The 23,284-nt window shown below is 43.2% G+C and overlaps 1 protein-coding gene across 5 annotated transcripts; it reads left to right on the forward strand.

Annotated features, from left to right (window-relative positions):
• The first annotated feature begins 916 nt into the window (after positions 1–916).
• On the forward strand, positions 917–22,622 carry EFCAB2 (EF-hand calcium binding domain 2). Of its 5 annotated transcripts, XM_064158670.1 has the most exons (7): positions 934–1,530; positions 7,892–7,976; positions 12,135–12,207; positions 17,910–17,989; positions 20,917–20,959; positions 21,065–21,131; positions 22,113–22,622. In XM_064158670.1, the coding sequence occupies exons 1-7, from the start codon at positions 1,134–1,136 to the stop codon at positions 22,226–22,228; spliced, it is 861 nt and encodes a 286-aa protein (XP_064014740.1). In that variant the 5' UTR covers positions 934–1,133; the 3' UTR covers positions 22,229–22,622. The 5 variants fall into 5 exon arrangements, with proteins under 5 accessions (XP_064014742.1, XP_064014745.1, XP_064014744.1 ...); XM_064158672.1 differs by lacking the exon at positions 21,065–21,131 and having other exon boundaries at positions 917–1,530; XM_064158675.1 differs by lacking the exon at positions 22,113–22,622 and having other exon boundaries at positions 917–1,530; positions 21,042–21,119.
• The last annotated feature ends 662 nt before the right edge of the window (positions 22,623–23,284 follow it).

Genomic DNA, 23,284 nt, shown 5'->3' on the forward strand with positions numbered 1-23,284 from the left:
CTTCCAACTCCCACTATCCTGAGATGCTGTCTACAACTACCTGAAAGGAGGCTGTGGCCAGATAGGGGTTGGTCTCTTCTCCCAGGCACCCAGTGACAGAACAAGAGGACTGCACCAGGGCAGGTTTAGGCTGGATGTTAGGAAGAAGTTCTGCACAGAAAGAGGGATTGGCATTGGAATGGACTGCCTGGGGAGGTGGAGTCACCATCCTTGGAGGTGTTTAAAGGGAGACTGGATGAGGCACCTGCTGCCATCGTTTAGTTAATTAGATAATGTTGGGCAATAGGTTGGACCTGATGATCTTGAAGGTCTTTTCCAACCTGATTGATTCTGTGATTGTGTGATCTGCCTTGCTGTTATAACAAAAACTTCTGTTACCAGTTTGAAACAAATCTGTGCTACTCCTCTAATCAAACATGCAATTTGAAACATTTAGTTACTTTAACAAATACAAGGCCTATTGTGACAGTCTGAGAGGTAAAGAGGACTGCCTGGAGAAGAGTCACCTACTCGAACTTTGCAAACCATTGCAATCTGACAAACAAGCACCTGTTGTGGTGAGGACAAGGTTTTAGTTCTAGGGATTTCATAAATATTTATTCTCTGTGAATATAGGAGTTGCATTTTGCCAGAATATTAATATTTATATTTTCCCTGCTTTCACAGTTGTTGTAGAGTCAGAACCAGTCATGAATAGGGTGTCTGCTCAAATGCACAGCTAAATTTAAACTGCAGTTTCATTTAATAGTGCTAAGACAGAATATTTTAGCTGCTCTGGCACGATGGTATTTAGAATAAAATGTTCTTTTGCTTTCTTAAGCTCAGATCCATGGAGATCTCTGCAAGTGCTGGCAGAAGTGTAATTTTAACAGAAGCAGTGCGTTTTGTGGAGTGGCAAGTTTAGGGGACTCATTCAGGGCTTGGCTGCAGGGATATGGGTGTGCAGCAGCCCATCAGCACTGGCCCCACCATACAGGCCAGCTGCGGGCTTTAGCCGTGCTCTCCATTAGGCCAGCTGTGGGCTTTAGCCATGCTCTCCATTGCTTTAGCAGACTCTAAGTCCCCGAGAGGGGTGGCCCCGGTTCTGGGGCTTGGGGCGTGAGACTTGGCTGGGCCTCTGCACTGGGGTCCAAATGTTGGGCTTGATCGATATTCCGAGGGGGTTGCTGCGGAGCCTCCCGGCCCAGTGTAGTACTGGAGGCTGGCACGCAGAATCTCCAGCAAGCTACTTCCATCCTCTTCCACGTGTTTCACAGGGTGGCTGGAAGGTCTCTCAACTTGGCCCGCTGCGGCCCGACCCGACCCGACTGGATGGGCCGGCGAGCCGGTATCCGACCCCGCCGCGCCGGTATCCGACCCCGCCGCGCCGGTATCCGACCCCGCCGCGCCGGTATCCGACCCCGCCGCGCCCGGGCGCCAGCAGCAGCGGCGGCTGCGGTAGAGAGGGCCCAGCTGGGCCCGGCGAGGCTCGCGTCGCCATGGCGACGGCGCGGGGCTGGGCAATGCCGGGGAAGGAGGAGAACGGCCAGGGTAAGGCCGAGCCGGGGCCAGGGTGAGGCCGAGCCGGGGCCAGGGTGAGGCCGAGCCGGGACCAGGGCTTGTCGCCCTGCGCAGCGTGCGGAGGGGCGGGCGCGGGGGCTTGGCCAGCTCTGGGCGCCGGGGCAGCGAGGTCCGCGTCGCTCCGCCGCGGAAAGCCAGGCTGTGGCGGCGGGAGAGGCATCGGGTGGTGGGCTCTGGATGGCACACGGACGTGCACCGACACATATACGTCCGTGGACGCGCATATAAATACACTCCTCCTCCCATCCTATCCAAGGTGACCACATCTCTTCCTCCACCTCAGGCCTGTTTCCACCTCAGGGCCAGGGGCTTCTTACCAGCGTTCCCTGTCAGGGGGATGCCACCAGCTGCCCGCTGCAACATCCCTGCCAGGCAATGGCCGTGAGTGCTGGCATGCAGCGTGCCCCTGTTGTTGATGGTGGCAGGGCCAAGCACCATGTCATGGTGCATAGTGGCATCCAGGGCAGCTGAGACAGCTGGACAAGCTGCTGGAGCCAGTAGGTCATCATCCCTTCAGTTGTTTCTGGATGCACTGGGCACTCTCTGCCAGGAAAAAGTAATCTCTGCTGCTGGCACCATGGCTTATTTTTAGAGACAAGCATGTTCTACTTTAGGGAGTGTTGGCAGAAATTATACCTTACAGGCTAAAGGTAATTCCTCCTTCAAGAATATTCAAGTATAGTTTAAAGGAAAACATAATTTCTATAGAACTCACTATGACTTTTAAAATCCATCCTTTCCATAAGTAAACATGTTCATGTTCAATGACATTGATGAGGGCACAGAGTGTCTGCTCAGCAAGTTTGCTGATGACACCAAGCTGGGAGGCCTGGCTGATGCAGCTGAAGGTTGTGCACCCATCCAGAGAGACCTGGACAGACTGGAGAGCTGGGCACAGAGGAACCAAGTGAGGTTCAACAAGGACAAGTGCAGAGTCCTGCACCTGGGGAGAAATAATAAACTGCACCAGTACAGACTGGGAGGTGATCTGCTGGAGAGCAGCCCTGTGGAGAGGGACCTGGGAGTACTGGGGGATAACAACTTAACCATGGCACAGCAATGTGCCCTTGTGGCCATGAAGGCCAGTGGGATCTTGGGGTGTATTAAGAGGAGTGTGTCCAGCAGTTCAAGGGAGGTTCTCCTTCCCCTCTACTCTGCCTTGGTGAGACCCCATCTTGAGTACTGCATTCAGTTTTGGGCTCCCCAGTTTAAGAGGGACAGGGATATGCTGGAGAAGGTCCATTGGATGGCTATGGGAATGATTAGGGGACTGGAGCACTGCCTGATGAGAAGAGGCTGAGGGACCTGGGGTTTTTTAGTCTGGAGAAGAGAAGAGTGAGAGGGGATGTAATAAATGTTTATAAATATCTGATGGCTGGGTGTCAGGAGTGGGGGGACAGGCTCTGCTCACTTGCTTCCTGGGATAGGACAAGGAGCAATGGGTGTAAGTTGCAGCACAGGAGATCCACCTCAACACAAGGGGGAGCTTCTTTACTGTAAGGGTCACAGAGCACTGGAACAGGCTCCCCAGAGAGGCTGTGGAGTCTCCTTCTCTGGAGGCTTTGAAGGCCTGTCTGGATGTGTTCCTCAGTGATCTGTGCTAGATTGTGTGGTCCTGCTCTGGCAGGGGGGATGGACTTGATGATCTCCTTGGGTCTCTTCCAACCCTTGATATCCTGTGATCCTGTGATGTTGTAATAGTTTGCAAATTCTGAGCTTTGTGTTTAAAATAATCTAAATAATGGATTATTTAGGAAATTATTTAGGAAAAAAAACCTCATATATTCCTTAGAAAACTCCTGTATAAATAGAGGCTATGGGTGGTGCTAAATGAATGATTTTGCTAGGTGTATTTCTGGCATACACTTTGCAGTATAGATATCTTGCAGGAATTGAAGAAGACTAATGTAGCTTCAGTGAGGATCAATCTGAAAGATTATTTCTTTTATATTGGTTTTCATTTTCTTTTTAGTCCTGTGAGAGCTTTTTTTTTTGCATCTTCTCATTTTTCCAAGTGAAGCTGAGGCACAGAGGTGAGTGGAAGTGATGGTGTAATGGCCTAGAAGTCTGTTGAACCATCTGAGAAGAGGGAGTCTGGTGTTCTGGCAGGATAGAAGTAATATAGGGAAGTTTTGGCTTCCTATGATTTGAGCATGCATATGTGTGATGTTGGGATTTTGCATCATTTTGTTAGTTAATAGGCAGAAACTCTTGAGTAAGGAGAGTCATTGTTTTTTTGCCTGATGATAGACTTTTAATGCCATTTTAGTAGTTTCAAAATGAGAATACTTTGTAAGAAATTTAATTACTGTATTACTGAATACAGAAACTTTTGTTAATATATCTACTGAATGTGTTTTTAATACTCTTCCAAACATGGAGTGTCAGATGTTGACTTCCAGAAGAAAATTGTGCTGTTATCCTAAGTGACCTTGACCCATAAACTCCACTCCTGGTCCTACCAGACTTCCTGATGGCTCATGGAAAGAAACATACTGGGCTTTAACTTTCTGTCTGTAGAATGAGAATAATAACCCATGTCACATGAACAATCTGACTTACCTTTCATCGCTTATGGCAGTCATAGTCTGTTATTAGGCAAACCAGTTGCTTTTTGCCCTATGAAGGTGTCACATTATTACATAAACAGTTGAGGTAAGCCATCAGTCAGTGTTTCATTAAATTACAGAAGCCATCTCATAAGAACAAGTCACTTACACCTATTTCAGAGCTGCTAGTAGGCTCAGATAGCAGTTAGAGGATTGAATTAGGAGTCCCCAGTTCTGGATTCACTCATCAATCATGCTTCCTTTGGCCAAGCATTCCACATCTATGCAAACTGCCATTTTTACTTCATTATGCTTCAAACAGAACAGTAACATTAGTTGTATTGTCAAATAATTAGTCTTTAGAGTAATCCTCTTGGTTCTTTATAGAACACTGCAGTTTTACCAGCTTTCACAGTAAAGGTTTCCCTTAGGTCCTATTATTGCCAAGTTTTGTCTTCTTCAAAGGTAAAATACCTGCTTAGATGTTTTATGGATGTGCATAATCTTTACAAGGAAAAACAGTGAAAGGCCAAATACTGCAATCTCTTGTGCTCCATGTTACTTCCATGAGTATTATCCTCCAACTGAGGAAATTCTTGTGAATAAAATCTTGTGTGTGCACAAGTGTTAATGGGATCATGACTGTGCTGTCTGTAGCTACATGTTTTATGGAATTTGTATCCCTACAAGTGTGATTCCAACACTGGGTTGGCTTTTTTTTCATAGCCATCTGATTATGCTAGACTGCTTGATACTTCTTTTCTGGGTATGTGGCCATTTCCTCCCTCCTACCATTCTTTTTCTTTCCCTTTTCCTGCTACTTAATTCAGTCTGTCACTTACTCATTTGCTCTCAAGATACCTTCTTTGTAATTTGCTGTAACATGTCAGATTTTCTAAGTTTTACTATCTCTGATCTCGATACTGATGTTACCAGAACCTGAAAGCAGAATGTCAGATCAGTAGTGCCTGAAGTAGAACTAGACAGAAGACAAGACATGTTTTTCTCCAGCTGGCATTTAAGAAATCACATGAAAGTGCATAAAGGAAAGAACACTCAGTGTTCTTAAATCGTTAGGGTAATGTTATGTAATTGATCAGTATTAGAGTTTTTCTAACACCATATTCTTTGTGTCAGTTAGCACATTTTTAAAATGCTATTAGTAAGTCATTTTAATCTAAAATGGAAGTATATTAAATAGTCTGAGCTCTCATTTCACCCACTGACATTTTTATGAGACTGAATAACTAGTTAGAGATAACAGATGTCCTCCAGAAAGATGACTGATTCTGCCATGAAGGCCTGCTGAAATGGAGGTTGACCATTCATCGATGATGATTTGGTTTAGTGAATGACAGCAGCAGAGTTACAGGTACAATATGTAATCAGGCCTCACACATCCTGCCCCAACTTATGAAACAGTCCTGAGGTTGTTAGTGAAGAAGGGAAAGAGTTTTCACCGTGATTTTTGTAGCTTACATAAATACAGTAACAATGTGTTCTTCAACTGCCCTAGTTTGTCACTAGGGGTGCTGATGGAATCAGAGTTTTACTGGAGTTCATGTTTGAGAAGAGCTAACTCCATATCCCATTCAGTAGTACCTTCTTGCAAAGAAGCGGAGTTGCTTCTACTTTGCCCTACCAAATCCTCCCATGCCTGGAAGTAGGATCTAAACCTTCCTTCTGCATGTCACCTAGCTCTGTCTGAATTCTCTATCTCTAGGGACTGTGCTATCACTGCACATTCTCTTTTAATAAAATGGTATGTCCAAGTTTAGAAAGCCATTAGTAGCTGCCATGAGCACTATAGGGATTCATAACCATGAATTCTGCGTGAGAGTTTCAAACCTCACAGAGAAAAGCATCTTAGTTGTGGATGGCTTTCAGGAATCCCACTGACTGGTATGACACAATGCACAGGAAGTTAAAGCATATGAGTACATTTAAGGGTTTTGCTTTACTGAGGATGTTTAAATGTATTTTTGAGGATTTCACAAAGTAAAATCACCAGTTGAAAGGTGCAAAACCTATGGATTAAATATGCACAATAAACCTTCAAGCTAAAAGAGTCTGTCAGAAAATTGCCTCTAATTTTAAAATGTTTCATTTATGGAAAAAAACCCCAAAACTAGTAAAGAGTTATTAAAAATAAGAAGCTTTCACAGGGCTCAAGTAAGTCATATTTTAGCTGTAGAAGAAAATCTGAATATGTATCACTTAAGAAATTAAGAATTTACAGATGAACACTGTCAATATCACAGTATCACAGTATCACCAAGGTTGGAAGAGACCTCATAGATCATCAAGTCCAACCCTTTACCACAGAGCTCAAGGCTAGACCATGGCACCAAGTGCCACATCCAATCCTGCCTTGAACAGCTCCAGGGACAGTGACTCCACCACCTCCCCGGGCAGCCCATTCCAGTGTCCAATGACTCTCTCAGTGAAGAACTTTCTCCTCACCTCAAGCCTAAATCTCCCCTGGCACAGCCTGAGGCTGTGTCCTCTTGTTCTGGTGCTGGCCACCTGAGAGAAGAGAGCAACCTCCTCCTGGCTACAGACTCCCCTCAGGTAGTTGTAGACAGCAATAAGGTCTCCCCTGAGCCTCCTCTTTCCAGGCTAACCAATCCCAGCTCCCTCAGCCTCTCCTCGTAGGGCTGTGCTCAAGGCCTCTCCCCAGCCTCGTCGCCCTTCTCTGGACATGCTCAAGCATCTCAATGTCCCTCCTAAACTGGGGGCCCAGAACTGAACACAGTACTCAAGGTGTGGTCTAACCAGTGCAGAGTACAGGGGCAGAATGACCTCCCTGCTCCTGCTGACCACACCATTCCTGATGCAGGCCAGGATGCCACTGGCTCCCTTGGCCACCTGGGCACACTGCTGGCTCATGTTCAGGCGGGTATCAATCAGCACCCCCAGATCCCTTTCTGTCTGGCTGCTCTCCAGCCACTCTGACCCCAGCCTCTTGTTGCTACTGCTGTGAGGAATTATGTGAGGAAAGTATGTAACTTTTATTGAACTGTAATGTAGTTTAACATGCACATTGACATTAGAGTTGTGGTTTATTATTTGCACTTACTTGAGAGTGAAACAAAAAATAAATTCTGTCCATCTTCCACGAACAAACACAGGCTGTAGATGCAATCCTCTTGCTTGTATTCCTGCTCTAAACGTAGATCTCAAATGGATGTAGAATAGGGAATTGTAGATTGACAGATTTTTTGTTTCCATGGTGCATAAAATGGCAGAAGTTTTCACTTTGGCTTTGCTTCTAGCTCATTTACTGAACAAAAAAAAATTGGCTAGTGTGCAGTAAGGCTTTAAACTGTTTTATCTTTTAAACAACACCATCCAGCAGATGCACAGTACTGACAGGGAGCTTGAGAACTCCCAGAAATTATCCTTCCAACAGCAGTTAACATGTTATTAAGAACTTGGGTGTCTACATATTAATTATTTTGTGATCTGAGAGGTTGAGGGTTTTTTTTCCTATTTAGAAGTACCTTTATTTTGGGTAGGCACCTACCATTTGGTTTCTATTGGCAATAAAAGGTGGCAGACTAAAGGCTGGGGAAGGTAGGCCTCTTGAAATTCCTAAGATTGATGTATACTATTTTCACAAAAGGCAAAGCCCCCCCAGAATAACTTCTGCTTTTTGAAAGTACTTTTGCTGTCTCTATCTGTTTTGGTGCTTCTGCTGTCAGAGTTCTCAAAGTAGTAATAAGCCAGTTGCAACAGCTCAGTGAATCCTTTTTTTCTTCTTGTTCTTTTTTTTTTTGCAGGGGGTGCCCTAGCTGAAATGGAGAAAAAGATTATAGAATCTTTTGAGGTGTTTGACCACGAAGGCAATAAAACTGTGCATGTCAGGTTTGTAAACATCTTCACACTGAAATATTACAGGATATAATATAGAGATGTCTCAACCTGTGTAATGGGTTAAGAACCTTCCCCCCCCTCCTATTTTAAATTACCCAGACCCACTCAGATGGTTTGGAAGTAAGATGGAGCAATATTTCCAGTACTGCAAAATTTACAGGCATATATACACAATGTATACAAGTATTTACAATTATATACAAGTTAGAAATAATACAGAAATCCCAATTCCCTCTCAGCCAAAACAAACTGCCCAGAAGGGCTCAAAGCTACCCTCCTTTCTGTATCCTCCTCCCTCTGTGTCAGAAACCAACCTATAAACAGCAGCCAACAAAGCTTACGTGTTAATTGCTGAAATTAGAGGTGAGATGCCAAAGCAGGTTGGAGCTAAAAGAAAACAATTAGATCGAAGGACACAGTTGTAGCCAGGTGGGGGTTGGTCTCTTCTCCCAGGCAACCAGCACAGAACAAGGGGACAGAGTCTCAAGTTGTGCTGGGGGAGGTCTAGGCTGGATGTTAGGAGGAAGTTGTTGGCAGAGAGAGTGATTGGCATTGGAATGGGCTGCCCAGGGAGGTGGTGGAGTCACCATCCCTGGAGGTGTTGAAGCAAAGCCTGGCTGAGGCACTTAGTGCCATGGTCTAGTTGACTGGCTAGGGCTGGGTGCTAGGTTGGACTGGATGATCTTGGAGGTCTCTTCCAACCTGGTTGATTCAATGATTCTAAGATTCTACATTTCAGGGAAAAGTGAGATTACATTATCTATGTTTTGACTTTTTATCCCTCTCAGCAACCAATGAATGATATAGACATCATCATTATTTTCTTTTCACAACCTGTGATTTAATTTCTCTAAATGCAAGGAATTACAGATACTACAGAAGTAAAAGTGCTTTTCAGTTATATTAGATAGAGAGAATTTCAGGATGTGTCTCTATAGTTAGTGGAATTGCTGTTCCCTCACCCACAGGGCTCTTTAGAATCACAGAATCAGAGAATCATAGAATCAACCAGGTTGGAAGAGTCCTCCAAGCTCATCCAGTCCAACCTAGCACCCAGCCCTATCTAGTCAACCAGACCATGGCTCTAAATGCCTCATCCAGTCTTTTCTTAAACACCTCCAGGGATGGTGACTCCACCACTTCCCTGGGCAGCCCATTCCAATGGCAAATCTCTCTTTGGCCCATCCTCAGGGAGGTGTCTGATGCTTGGCACTGGGGCTGCCCCAGTGCTCCTGCCCTGACTGATCTCCTGACTGTGCAGTGAAATGGCCCTAGACTGCCCTAAAGGTCCTGACACTGCTGCTCTTCACCGGCTCTGGGGACCCCTTAGCCCTCACTGTGCCATGACAAACCTGTTGCTTATTTGTTTGTCATTTACATCTGCAGTGCTGTCTGAAGAGCTACAGAATTTACTTACACTCACTCTATTATATAATGCATATAACTTGACAAAATGTTACAACAATAAAATGATACATGTAAAAAAAAATGTAATTATATAATGCATAGAACTTGAGAAAATGATACAACAATAAAATGACACAAATAGACTTTGTAAAATGAAACTCATTCAGATGGTCAGGAGAGAGGACACTCTAAAGTCTATTTAATATAATAAATGCACTATTTCCTGTTAATTTCTTCCATAGTACAGCTACTGACAAGGCACAGCAATTTGTTGTTTAATTATGCCTAGGTTCATATTTCAGGGCTGTATCACAACAATGGGATTATTAATGGCTGATTATGTTGTATCAGAAGGTGGCAGCACAGCACAATTCTTAGCCACAATAGTAGCATCTAAATATCAGATTCTCTTGACTAACATGGAAAATTACCATGGCTTGACAGCTCTGGCATTGTGTAACTAATGCAAATACAAGTCAGTAAAATATTAAGTATGAGGAAGATGATGCTGCACACACACCCTGTCAGAAACAGCAGCCACAATGCTAGGTTTTGCAGACTATTGCAGGGCCTGGCTTACCTTACTCACATCACAGTTCTGCTGAGTATGAGGTAAGGCAAGAGATGATGGCAACTTTCCCATCCCTGACAGTCTCTAAGAGTAGAAGTAGTGCAGGACAGCAGGGAGCTATGATTTGGGTTGAGTGTTTCTCTGGGGGAGGCAGAGAATATTTGCTAGTGTCTTGTAGCTGGGAGACACAAGGGAGTGACCTTATTGCTGTCTACAACTACCTGAGGGGTGGTTGTGGCCAGGAGGAGGTTGCTCTCTTCTCTCAGGTGGCCAGCACCAGAACTAGAGGACACAGCCTCAAGCTACACTGGAGGAAATTTAGGCTTGAGGTGAGGAGAAAGTTCTTCACTGAGAGAGTCATTGGACACTGGAATGGGCTGCCTGGGGAGGTGGTGGAGTCGCCGTCCCTGCGGCTGTTCAAGGCAGGATTGGACGTGGCACTTGGTGCCATGGTCTAGCCTTGAGCTCTGTGGTAAAGGGTTGGACTTGATGATCTATGAGGTCTCTTCCAACCTTGGTGATACTGTGACTGTGACACTGTGACTGTGACTGAGTGCAGGAGAGCAGCAAATGCAGTATGTCTGTACTAGAAATGTGATACATGAACAAGGATTACAAAACCAGGACTAAATAGCTGACTTCATTGAGGCCAGTGGCCAAACTTCCATTCATGTCCACAGGGAGCAAGGTTCCACTGAGTCATCTGAGCAGGTAGTTTTGCCTCTTTACAACTCTGTGTGGGACTGGGTTTTGGTTTGTAACTATTTTTGTGCAGCCAGCCTTTTCCACTGTTCTATCTCTTGTAGTACTTCTCATGTGTTTTCAGTCAGAATGGGAGCTTTGAAGGACCTGAGGAGGCCAAAGACTGACCTGTGTAATTTTATGTGTGTTTGGCATGCCACATTTGGGACCTTAACTGTTATAAGGTGGTTTTATAAAGGCCATTGCTTTATATATATACCATTTTTTATTAGGCAGTATAATTTTTCCACCAAATATACTGCTCATCTAAAGACCTAGATGAGGGGATAGGAGGTACCTTCAGCAAGTTTGCTGATGAAACAAAACTGAGAGGGGTGGGTGACATACCTGAAGGTTGTGCTGCTATCCAGTGAGATCTGGGCAGGCTAGAGATCTAGATGAAGGTAAACCTCATGAAATTCAATGAGGACAAGTGGAGAGTCCTGCCCCTCAGGAGAACTAGCACCAAGCACCAGTACAGACTGGGGGTTGTCCTGTTGGAAAGCAGCTCCAAAGAGAAAGACCTTGGAGTCGTAGTGGACAATTTTAGTTATCTCTGGGGTCAACACTGTGCCCTTGTGGCCAAGAAGGCCAATGGTATCCTCGGGTGCAAAGTAAAATTCCAGCACTAAGAAGTGTCCAGTTACTTTATTTTCAGTCATAGTATATAAATCTCATTAGTGCTCTTTTTGGTATCTTTACAGTAGTTTTGTTTCTAGTCTGTGATGTTAAATTTTTTTCTGGCATTGCCATTTTGGTCAGAGTTTTGTTTAGAGTCTCAGAACAAATGCATCAGATTCATCAGTAAGTCGAAGCTATGTATAGGTATTTTGTGGCATAAACAGGGTTGTGGTAGGCCACTGTGTTACTCTGACCCTTACAGAGCACAGCAGGGGGCACAGCAGGGCTGCCTCCCTCCTGACCTTTTGTCATTGTTCTTTACTGCAGCTAGAATTTGTATCTTTATAGCATTTAATATGAACATAGTTTGTTTGTTACCTTTCATCTCAGCAGGTTTTCAAGAGTTCTTTACTGCAGCTAGAATTTGTATCTTTACAGCATTTAATATGAACTCCTATTTTGTTTGTTACCTTTCATCTCAGCAGGTTTTCAAGTGTTACATTAACTAAATAAATGTAGACTTTACAGAAATGAAGCTTAACAATTAGAGGACAGTGGTTGAAAAGTAACATGCACACAGCACAGTGCAACGAGCTAGTAGTAAAGAGTTTTTGGGGAAGCACAAGAACAAATACAGTCTTCAAAAAGCTACAGGATATTTAACATCTCTTAAAATACACATTGCTTACAATAAACATTGTATTAAATGTTTACATGCAGATGCTTGTGCGTGCTTGTACTGCACATTCCTATACACAAGCTCTGAATTGGTATTGCAGATCTACTGACAAAGATGTTCTTTCTTTCAGAGAGATTGGGTTAATTGTCAGGTCGCTGGGTTGCTTCCCAACTGAGGCAGAACTACAAGAACTGCTTGCAAAGGTAAATATTTAGATATTCTGTACATTTTTTTCAGTCTTAAACTTGAACAAGTTTAGCCCTTCTGCATTGCTGTGTGGGAAACCTAAGCTCTTTTCCCAGAGTTTGGGAGAGTCATGAAAGCAATTCAAGCAGGCAATCTCTCAAGCTGCCCTGAAGCAAGACTTTAGGCTGACCACAGTATCACAGTATCACAGTATCACCAAGGTTGGAAGAGACCTCATAGATCATTAAGTCCAACCCTTTACCACAGAGCTCAAGGCTAGACCAAGTGCCACATCCAGTCTTGCCTTGAACAGCTCCAGGGACGGCAACTCCTCCACCTCCCCGGGCAGCCCATTCCACTGATGAGGTAGCAACGTTACCTCAGAAGTCTTTGACTCTCTTTTGTCATAGAAGGTCACATTTATAGAAAATGGAGAAAAAATTTGGTTTAACTAATGAAAAAGAATGTCCTAAACCTCATCTGAATTAGGATATCCAAACTCTAACCATCTCACTCTTCTGCACATGCATGGGCACACTAGATAATTAAGTAGTAAAAATTAGTTCCTGAGCAGGTGTTAAAATTATACATCAAATTTCAAAAATACAAAGAAGAAAGAACTGCTGATCTTCTTCCCACATCCTGTTATTGCTATTGTGATGGTTTGGGTGTTCCCCACCCCCCCACACTTTAGAAATCACCCAGACTAGACTCAGCCAGCTCTGGAAATTTGAATGCAGGTTATATTTACAGCTTAGCAGAATATACAAGCAGATATTTACAGTAGATACAGTTATATCTAAAAGTATACAAGGGAAAAGGTAATACAGAAACACAACAGCCCTCCCAGAAACCTGAGTCCCCAGGAGGGGCTCCCAACCACCCTTCCACCTTCTCCCACCCCTCTCAGCCTTACCACAATCCCAAGTAAGAATGGAGGTTTGGCCAGGGGGTTAGGAAGCAAAGTGGATTAATCAGAGAGATGGCAGAGCGGCTAGAGAGAAATGCAGCCAAGGGCTCCCAGGCAGAAGTACCTTATCTATGTTTGGATTCTTGTTCTTATACCTCTCAGCAAGCCTATGAGTGAAGTAGACATCACCACTGTTTCCCTTTCGCAGCCTGTAATCTAGTTCTTCTCACCAAAACATTCTAGCTGGCTTCAAACTAGCACAGCTGTCTTATAACCAGGCCTCTCATTTTTCTCTTAGTGTCTCTTAGTCTTGTGATTTCTCAGTTAAGTCATCTTTTCTTACTTACATCTGTAAGTCACAATTCAGACATGAAACCTTGCAAGACCTAGCAGTCTGCCCATTCTCCCAGTGATGTGCAGGGGTGAAGAAATTCAATCACATTTCTCTGTATTTTTCCCTACACTTCTTTTTATCTACTTACCTTATGCTTGTAATAGAAAGAATGCTGGCAGGCTGTGGTTAATAAACTGGACAAAGAAGTAGGAAAAAGACTTCACATTAACTTTTTTTGCAAACTATTGTGCTGCCTTAAGGAATGGAGGATGCTGGGGCTTCAAGATGAGGGAAGGATTTGATCTTTTTCATGTGCAGGTCAGGATCCTAGGAATTAGTTTTTCTTTTCCTGCTGCCCCAACAAAAATGTGAATGTTGCAGGAGTGGTATCTCCTTAGTAGGCTTGTCTGGTCTCTTGTTGGTCAGAATTTAGTGAGAAATCTTGTACTAAGCCTTGTGAAAATGATGTAGCTGCTTCAGATGTGGAAATGCAGAAACCCATTGGAGGAGAAAGCTCCTTTAACATGATACTGCAATCTGTCAACTTTGGTTCTGTACTCTCAGTACCAGATTGTCCCATCTCCCACTGACAAACAAGACAAAACGGAAAGGGAAATTATGGTGCTTAATATAGATGATATTTTTAGTGCCCCACAGAGATCTTTTTTTCAGCAAATGAACAGCACAACTGACTCAAAACACAGGATTCAGAAAGGGAAGGGGATACATAACAAAGTACAATGCAAAGCAGCTATGAGGCAGAGGATTCTTTAGATGCAACACTGTAATATCCATGCAATTGTTAATGATAAGGAAAATAAAGTACAACTGCTGCAAGAAGAAATAATCTACTCAAGAGTAACTTTGAATATAAATGAACCTATAAGATAACAGAAATGGAAGTTACATTTCAAAGAAGATCTCACAATGTTTGTAAATGAAGCCTCTGTGTAGGTTTAGTACCAGAAGAACACTATCTTCTTGCAGAACCCTCAATAGATGATGCTAATCACAAATATGTCTTAATTCAGTGCACTGCCCTGCCACAGATCTCCTGCATAACTGTGGAAGCAGGTCAAAAGACCCAACTTGAGTTTTTCTGACTCAAGTTACAGACTGAGAAAAGAGTGCCCAAAGAACAGGGTAAGGGAAAAATCAGTCAGTCAACTCCAATAAAGGCACAACTGAAATGCCTCTACACTAATGCAAGGAGCACGGGGAACAAACAGGAAGGATTGCAAATATGTGCAAGTCTATAGGGTTATGATGTCGTTGGCATCACTGAGACATGGTGGGATGGATCTCATGATTGGAGCATCGGGATAAATGGTTATAAACTCTTCAGGAATGACAGGCAGGTGAGAAGGGGAGAGGCTGTTGCTCTCTACATCAGTGATGAACTGGAGTCCACGGAGCTCCACCTAGAGGTGTGCAATATAAAAACAGCTTCTGGTTGAAGGTTAAAGGCATGGAAACATGACATCACAGACCTCCTGATTGGGAAAGTGAAACCCATGTGGCCCTTTACAAACAAATACGAGAAGCTTCATGCTCACAGGCCCTGATCTTCATGGGGGACTTCAACCACCCTGACATCTGTTGGAAGGACAACACAGCAGAGCGGCAGCAATCTAAGAGGCTCCTGGAATGTACTGATGATAACTTCCTCCTCCAAGTGGTAGCGAAACCCACAAGAAAAGGTGCTATGCTGGGCCTAGTCCTCACCAACAAGGAGAGGCTGGTGATTGAAGTGAAGCGAAATGGTAGTTTTGGCTACAGTGACCATGAAATGGTAGAGTTTAAGATCCTCAAGGCATCAAGGAGGGTGCATAGCAAACTCACTGCTCTGGACTTTGCAAGAGCAGACTTCAGCCTGTTCAGGGACCTCCTTGGCAGGGTACCATGTGAAAAAAACCCTGGAAGGAAGGGAGGCCCAAGAAAGCTGGTCAGTATTCAAGGATCACATCTTCCAGGTCCAGGAGCAATGCATCCCAAAAAAGAGGAAGAATTCCAGGAGGTCTGCATGGATGAATAGAGGGCTCCTGGACACACTTAGATGCAAGAAGAAAGCCTCCAGGGAGTGGAAACAGGGACAGGTAACCTGGGACGAATACAAAGAAATTGTTTGTGCAACCAGAGCTCAGGTTAGGAAAGTCAAAACACAGCTAGAATTGAATCTGGCTGAAGACATTAAGAGGAACAAGAAGAGCTTCTTCAGGTTTAATAGTGAGAAAAGGAGGACTAGGGAGAATGTGGGACCCTTCCTGAAGGGAAAGCACTGTGGTAAAGGGTTGGACTTGATGATCTGTGAGGTCTCTTCCAACCTTGGTGATACTGTGATACTGTGAAAGGGAGAACCAGTGACAAAGGATATGGATAAGACTGGGGTGCTCAATGACTTCTTTGCCTCAATCTTCAATGGCAAGGGCTCCAACTACAACGTGCAAGTTGCAGACTTTGAACTGTTTGGCTGAGCAGATCTGATGCTTTTTTGCTCTTAAATATGGTTTATAAAACTTAACATCTTCACAGATGCTTTGAGTTCTCACTTTTGCTTGTCCTGCTTAATATAACACATACCTATCTATTTCCTATAAATAACTCTCTCTCTCTGTGGACTTTTGACCTGATACTGAGGCACAAATGTCCCCTAAGACTTCCTATTTCTTATACATCTCAATAGGAATAGTTATATATATATACATCTTGGGGAATAGTTCAATGCATTACATAACTGTTGTGTCACTATGAAGAAGTTAACTTCTGCCAAGCACTTTGTTACATTTTTTCATTCAGTCAAGTGGTAAAACAAATGATAGTCAAAGGCACTGTCTGATTTAGCTTCATTTCCTTGCTAAAGATCCCTTCCCAAATGTAAGGTGAAAAGTACTTTTCCAAGCCAGTTTCTGCTCTAAAACAGAACAAGGTGGTGGCTGCCTCTTTTTAGCAACCAAACTCCTTCACAAACACTGGAGAAGAGCATGCAGGAGCAGTTGCAGGTCTCCACTTAAGCTGCATGTATTAGGCATCACTTTCAGCTCTGGCCCAGTTCCCAAGAGACCTGGCTCAGTTAGATTACAAATCAGTGCATATTTGAGTCTTCTTTCAGTTGGAGCTGTATCTGTATCTGTGGAGAGATTAGAAATGTGTTGATGCCATGTGAGGCCACAAGGTCTCTTCTTACAGGTAAATAGTGGTAGAACAAGAGGGAATGGCCTCAAGCTGTGACTGGGTAGGTTTAGACTGGACATTAGGAAAAAAAAATCACAGAAAGAGGGGTCAGGCATTGGAATGGGCTGCTCAGGGAGGTGCTTGAGTCACCAACCCTGGATGTGTTTGAAAGTCATTTGGATGCACTGCTTAGGAATATAGTTTAGGGTGAATCTCATAGAGTAGGGATATCAGTTGGACTTGGTGATCCTGAGAGTCTTTTCCAGCAGAATGTTTCTGTGATTTCTGTGATCCAGTTTCAAGGCAGGAAGAACAGGTAGCTCCATTAAGAGGGCTTCTTTTTGAGAATAACACTTGAAATTTCCAGGGAAGGGGTGCACCAGAATGATAAGGAGCAGTTTGTACATGTTCAGTGTACCATGTACATTGAAAGTACAGGAATAAAAGTAAAGCAATGCAGTGAGAATGCTGCTGAAAGCCCTCAATGTTTTGGGACTAATATGTTAATTTATTTGGGAAACACAAGGGACCCTTTTCTTTGTGTATCATTTTAGGGGTTGCCTTATGTCTGTTTCAGCCTGCCCTGTCTTTCTGGTCCTGCTCCTGACAGTTGTTTCTGGCTGTGAAACAGTGTGGAGGCAACAAATTCCATCCTTGTGGTATGCTATACTAGGGCTATGTCCAAACTATCACATTAAATATGTCCAGAAACATCCTTGGGTGTTGAAGCCAGCTGGCACAAAGCAGGTCATGTATAGCCTGGTTTTATGTGGTAAATGTTTTACTGCTGGGGAAAAATCCCCAAGCTCCTAGCCAGACCTGGTAACTGCGTGGGGCAGGTGTTATATGGCACAGGCAAAAATCATGCCAGGGAACGTGCTAATGGTTTGCTGTTATGGGTGATCACATTACAGTGCTTGGGAATGTTCCAAGCCCTGCTAGACTTTACTAGCATGAACACAGCCTGAATATTTAAACCTCTGCTGAGTTATTGGGAGAGATAAGATCCGTTACTAGGCGTCCAGCTCCTTTGCATGAATGGGTTCTAAGCACAAGAGGGCAATGTTGAGTTGTTCAAAGTGTCTCAAATAGCAGGCTTGTATTTTGCCTGGCATATCAGTTCTTCCTCAAATTCCCACTTGGTCACAAGCATTTCACTCAGGTTTTATGGTGCCGTGAGATATTAGCAACCTGACAGAAATATTCAAATCTAACTCTGTAATTTTAATGCAGGAATTACCCCAGCTTTCATATTAGTTTGCTAATGAGTCATACAACCTGCCATACCTAAGTTTTATTTTTAGGTGGAAGAAGAACCACCAACAGGGTACATTCACCTGGAAAAATTTCTTCCAGTGATGACAGAAGTCCTACTTAACAGAAGGTAATGGAAAGTGGATTTTCTGTGTCTGTAGTTACAGTATCACAGTATCACCAAGGTTGGAAGAGACCTCATAGATCATCAAGTCCAACCCTTTACCACAGAGCTCAAGGCTAGACCATGGCACCAAGTGCCACGTCCAATCCTGCCTTGAACAGCTCCAGGGACGGCGACTCCACCACCTCCCCGGGCAGCCCATTCCAGTGTCCAATGACTCTCTCAGTGAAGAACTTTCTCCTCACCAGTTCATTCTAGATTGACAGGGTTGATGCTGAATAAGTATATCTGCAGACATTTTATGCAACTGGAAGGAGCACATATGTTTTTATTTGGCTTTGTTGTAACTATTTAAACTCATTTTACATTAGATAGATCGATAGATTTTGTTTTCCAGTGACTTTGTCTACATAAAATTATGTCCCACAGGTGATATAAACAAGGTCATGTTATAATAATGAAGTCTAGCTTTTGCAGTTTTAAAGTGAATATGAATTAACTTGCTACTCAACTGTTTTGTGCACCTCAGAGTTGTTTTTATAATGCAAATTAAGGTCATTGCCTTTACTTTGAAGCTGAGTTGCAGTTACTAAGAAGCACAGTCTGTGACGGTGTATTTTTAATACATTGTAAAAATCATCTTCATATTCATGCCTCAAAATGACCTCAAAGTACTGATGAATGTACACAACTAGCACTCTCAAAGGCTGTCAGTCTAAAAGTCTTGAACAAAACGACTATTCATTATTCAATCATAGAATCATAGAGTCAATCAAGTTGGAAGAGACATCCAAGATCAGCCAGTCCAACCTAGCACCCAGCCCTAGCCAGTCAACCAGACCATGGCACTAAGTGCCTCATCCAGGCTTTGCTTGAACACCTCCAGGGATAGCAACTCCACCACTTCCCTGGGCAGCCCATTCCAATGCCAGTCACTCTCTCTGGCAAGAACTTCCTCCTAACATCCAGCCTATACTTCCCCTGGCACAACTTGAGACTGTGTCCCCTTGTTCTGTTGCTGGTTGCCTGGGAGAAGAGACCAACCCTCACCTGGCTATAGCCTCCCTTCAGGTAGTTGTAGACAGCAATGAGGTCCCCCCTGAGCCTCCTCTTCTCCAGGCTAAACAACCTCCGTTCCCTCAGCCTCTCCTCACAGGGTTTGTGTTCCAGGCATTTCACCAGCTTCATTGCCCTTCTCTGGACACATTCCAGTACCTCAACATCTGTCTTGAATTGAGGGGACCAGAAGTGGGCACAGGACTCAAGGTGTGTCCTGACCAGTGTTGAGTACAGGGAAAGAATAACCTCTCTCGTCCTGCTGGCCTCACTGTTCCTCATGCAGGCCAGGATGCCATTGGCTCTCTTGGCTACCTGGGCACACTGCTGGCTCATCTTCAGCTACTATCTACCAGTACCCCCAGATCTCTTTCTTCCTGGCTGCTCTCCACTCACACTGTCCCCAGCCTGTAGCGCTGCTTGGGGCTGTTGTGGCCAAAGTGCAGAACTCTGCACTTGGCCTTGTTCAATCTCATCCATTGGCCTCTGCCCACCCATCCAGCCTGTCCAGGTCCCTCTGCAGGGCTCTCCTACCTTCCAACAGATCAACACCTGCTCCTAGCTTGGTGTCCTCTGCAAGCTTACTGATGCTGGACTCAGTCCCCTCATCCGGACCATCAATAAATGTACACAGGATTTTGTGCTATTTTGGTGTTGTACACTAGAAGCAAGATTACCTATAGTGAATTTATTTATTTCTTTTTAAAGATGACAGCCAAGGGTATTGGGAAGCTTAGTCTTGTCCAATATTGAGATGTTATTTTACATACAAAGGACCTTTAGTAGGAGGGTATTTGACACAGGAAATAGCTATAGGATTTCCCAGAACTGTCTTTGCAGCCTTAGGACTATGTTTGAGAGTCTTTGTGCCTGGGCCTTGACACAGGCCAGCTAGCAGTGTTTGGGTCTCAGTATGTTGGCAGAAGTGTATTGCCTTTCCAGCTTTCTGCATCTTTACCTTCTCTGGCCTTTGTGTTACAATTCTGCCTTCACGCTGATGGAGCCAGAAATTTCCCCTTCACAAAATGCTGCCTTGCTTCTCTAGTCTTTCTTCCTCTTCACACAAAGAGAGGTGTACACACACATACACAAACCATACGCATTCCTAGGGCTAGTGCAGTCTTGTCAAGATCCACATTTTATTTAGGGGCACCGTGTCCAAGGGCACACTAGATTTGGATCATGAAAAACAAGGCCTTCTCTTAGCACATTTGATTTTTAGATAGTAAAAGTGCAAGGAGGGTCTGGATGAAACAGTCAAGCAGCTAGAACCTCCTCGGCTTCAATGACTTCTCTTCAGTATTCTTGGGGTTGGGGAAAGTCTGCTGGGGTATGAAAGATCTCCATTGCTGTTCAGAGTTCCTTTCCAGCTCGGAAACCAAGCACACATACGAATGCATGCAGGTGCCCAGTTCTCCTGTCTCTCTGAAACTGTTAGTGACAGATCTTTTCTTTTATAGCTGCCAGCCTACTTTGCTCACCATTAACTCATCAGACTGTTAAAGTTTCACTAGGTGATCTGTTGCCTAGCTACCAGTGTACCTGCATACACCTTTGCTTTCTTGGTTTGGCCATCTTCTGATCAGTGCATTGGCTATATGGAGTGATTCAGCTACTATAGATTCTTACTAACCCACTCAACCAGTCCAGACATGCAGAGGCCATTCATCCTTAGCACATGGAAAATTAAACAGGAGTACAATAAAAGGCATAAGATATGACCAGTTTCCAAAAGTTGAGCTGTAATTAAATGCTTGATAAACAAACTCATAGAAAATAAGTTTTCCTTTTCCTTTAGTTCTCATATTTCATTTTTTTCAGAACAGTACAGCAGCTTGGCAAACAGTGAGTTAACTTTTCTGATTCAATTTTTTCAGCTACCAGCCCATTCCAGAAGATGTTCTTCTACATGCATTTGAGGTCTGTCACTAAATATTCAAGTACCTAATTGCTGGAAAGAAGTTTCTAATTCTTGATTCATTAAGGTTCTTTTTCTTTAAAGGCTTTTGTTGTTTTTCTTTAAAGACTTTGGATGAGAATAAACGTGGATACCTTACTAAAGAGGAGCTAGTCAAGTATTTGACTCAAGAAGGTAACACAGCTTTTGTAATATTTGAATTAAATAAGCATTACATGTATAGATGGCACCTTAAGGTGCTCATCCTGCATGCCAAAACTTGAGTCAGTAGATACATTTTCTTTAAGAAGTACTGTTGCTGTCATGAGTGGTTGCAGACTAGAACATTTCACTGGTGAATAATGCAGGGAAAGAATGTTTATGTGCCTGTTTGCAGACACTGTGATAGAGGTTATTATTGTTAAGAGTCACAGTTCAGTCTTGTGTGGATACTTTATGATTCTGTGCACATCTTTCAGCATCTTACTCTTTTTCTGTTCTCCTGTACAATTGTATCTTAGATTTCCAAATGTTTCATTCAGGAATGCTCATTCTTTCCTACATTATCTTGATCTTAATTCTAGGGCTGCATGCAAACAGATTCAAAGACCAGATTGAAGTTATTTATCATGTAATCCTCAATATACCTTGAAGAGCTTGCTCTTCTTGCATGGCTGACTCATGCCTGCAGGCCTCAAGTATGTGCAGGCTTTGCACAAGACTTATTCTCAGATGGGAACCTTGTTCTCAAAGAAGGGTGAAGCAGGGCATTAACAGCTTTGAAGCTCCTAAAAGAGAAAAAACAGAAGCCTTTTGTGATGTATATTCAAATGCCAAGATAGCCAAATAAGAGATAATGAAACTAATGCACACATTAGAATGATTAATTCTGACAAAATGCTTGGTTTAAAATCCCTGTGGTAAACAGGCTGTTTTGGAGTCTGTGAACTAGGAGATAAGAAGATCCAAGCCTTTTGTCTCCTTTCCCTTGGACCAGCTTGCTTGACATGCAGGACTTACATTGGTAAAAGTGAAGGAGTTGGATCCTTAGTATTGATCCTTTCCTCCTCTGTGTGAGAACATAAAGGAGATTCTTGCAAAGGGAAAGTGGTATAATCTGTCACCATTCAGAAGAATGTTTATGAAGGCAAAGTGTTATTCTCTGCTGTCTTTCAGGTGAGCCCTTTAGTCAGGAGGAAATGGAGGACATGCTGTCCACTGCTCTAGATCCAGAAACAAATACCATTCGCTACAGAGACTACATTGCAATGTTGATTGTTGATGAAGCTTAAGACCTTCTCCTTTAATGTTCGAGATGCTTTTTGTTAGCAGTGGCAGTTAACTGCAATATATAGTTTGAAATACAGCTCAACTTAGTGCTTATAATTAAAATAAAATCTGTGGCACTATATTTTCCTGGGTTCTCTATACATATTGAAATGTATTTCCACTTGGAAAAAGAGCTCTTGGTAGAAATACTTTATAAAGTCTGGGAAAGAAAGAATGGAATTTGGTTTGAAGATAACAGGGAAAACAATTTTAATGGAGTCAAAAAGTAACTTTACAATTGCTTCTGAAAAAGTAATAGAAAATGAGACCTGGGAAAGCAGGCAGTAAGTTAGTGAGTACCTTAAGATGACTGAAACTGTAAGGATATGCTACTAATATAAAGCTTATATATTTAAATGTAATGCTTAATTGTGTTTAATAAGGCACTAGGTAGGTTACTCCTTTTAAAATAATGTAATAGATGAAGAAAACTTTCTGCAGTTTCTAGGTTTTGTCAAATATTTGTGTTCTGTTTACCACAGGCATTTAAACTGAAGCAGTTAGTTCCATTTTATGTTACTCATCCACTGGTATGTAGTATTTTGGCTCCATTTTAAACGTGCAGGTAACACTCAAACCATTGCCATAGTCAAATTTACAATGTAGTCCTTGAGAAAATTTTGTTACTGTAGGCAATAGACAGTTCCCCTTTTATAACCAGTTTGAAAGTCAGGAGCTTAAACTGTTCAATACTTAGAATCATAGGACTGGAATTTGATAAACTGACAAAGTATCATTTTGGGGAAAAAAAGTTAGCATAGACTCAACTGTCCTTGCTAGAAGACTACCACAGACCTCACAGTTCTCATTTCTAGCTTAATAATTTTACTGACTGTTACTGTAATGTTGTCATTTAACTTGACTTCAAGTTCTTTCCCCTTGAGTTCTTGTCATGAACATCATCTTTTAATAAGTGACTGGCAGTTGCCCTCAACTGATGAAGTCTCAGCTTGTAGGAGAAGTTTCTGTAGTCTGGTCCTCAAGATCACCTTCTCACACTTTGTGCTCCACACATTCCA

The sequence above is a fragment of the Pogoniulus pusillus genome, chromosome 18, assembly GCF_015220805.1.
Source record: "Pogoniulus pusillus isolate bPogPus1 chromosome 18, bPogPus1.pri, whole genome shotgun sequence".
NCBI classification, from domain to species: Eukaryota; Metazoa; Chordata; class Aves; order Piciformes; family Lybiidae; genus Pogoniulus; species Pogoniulus pusillus.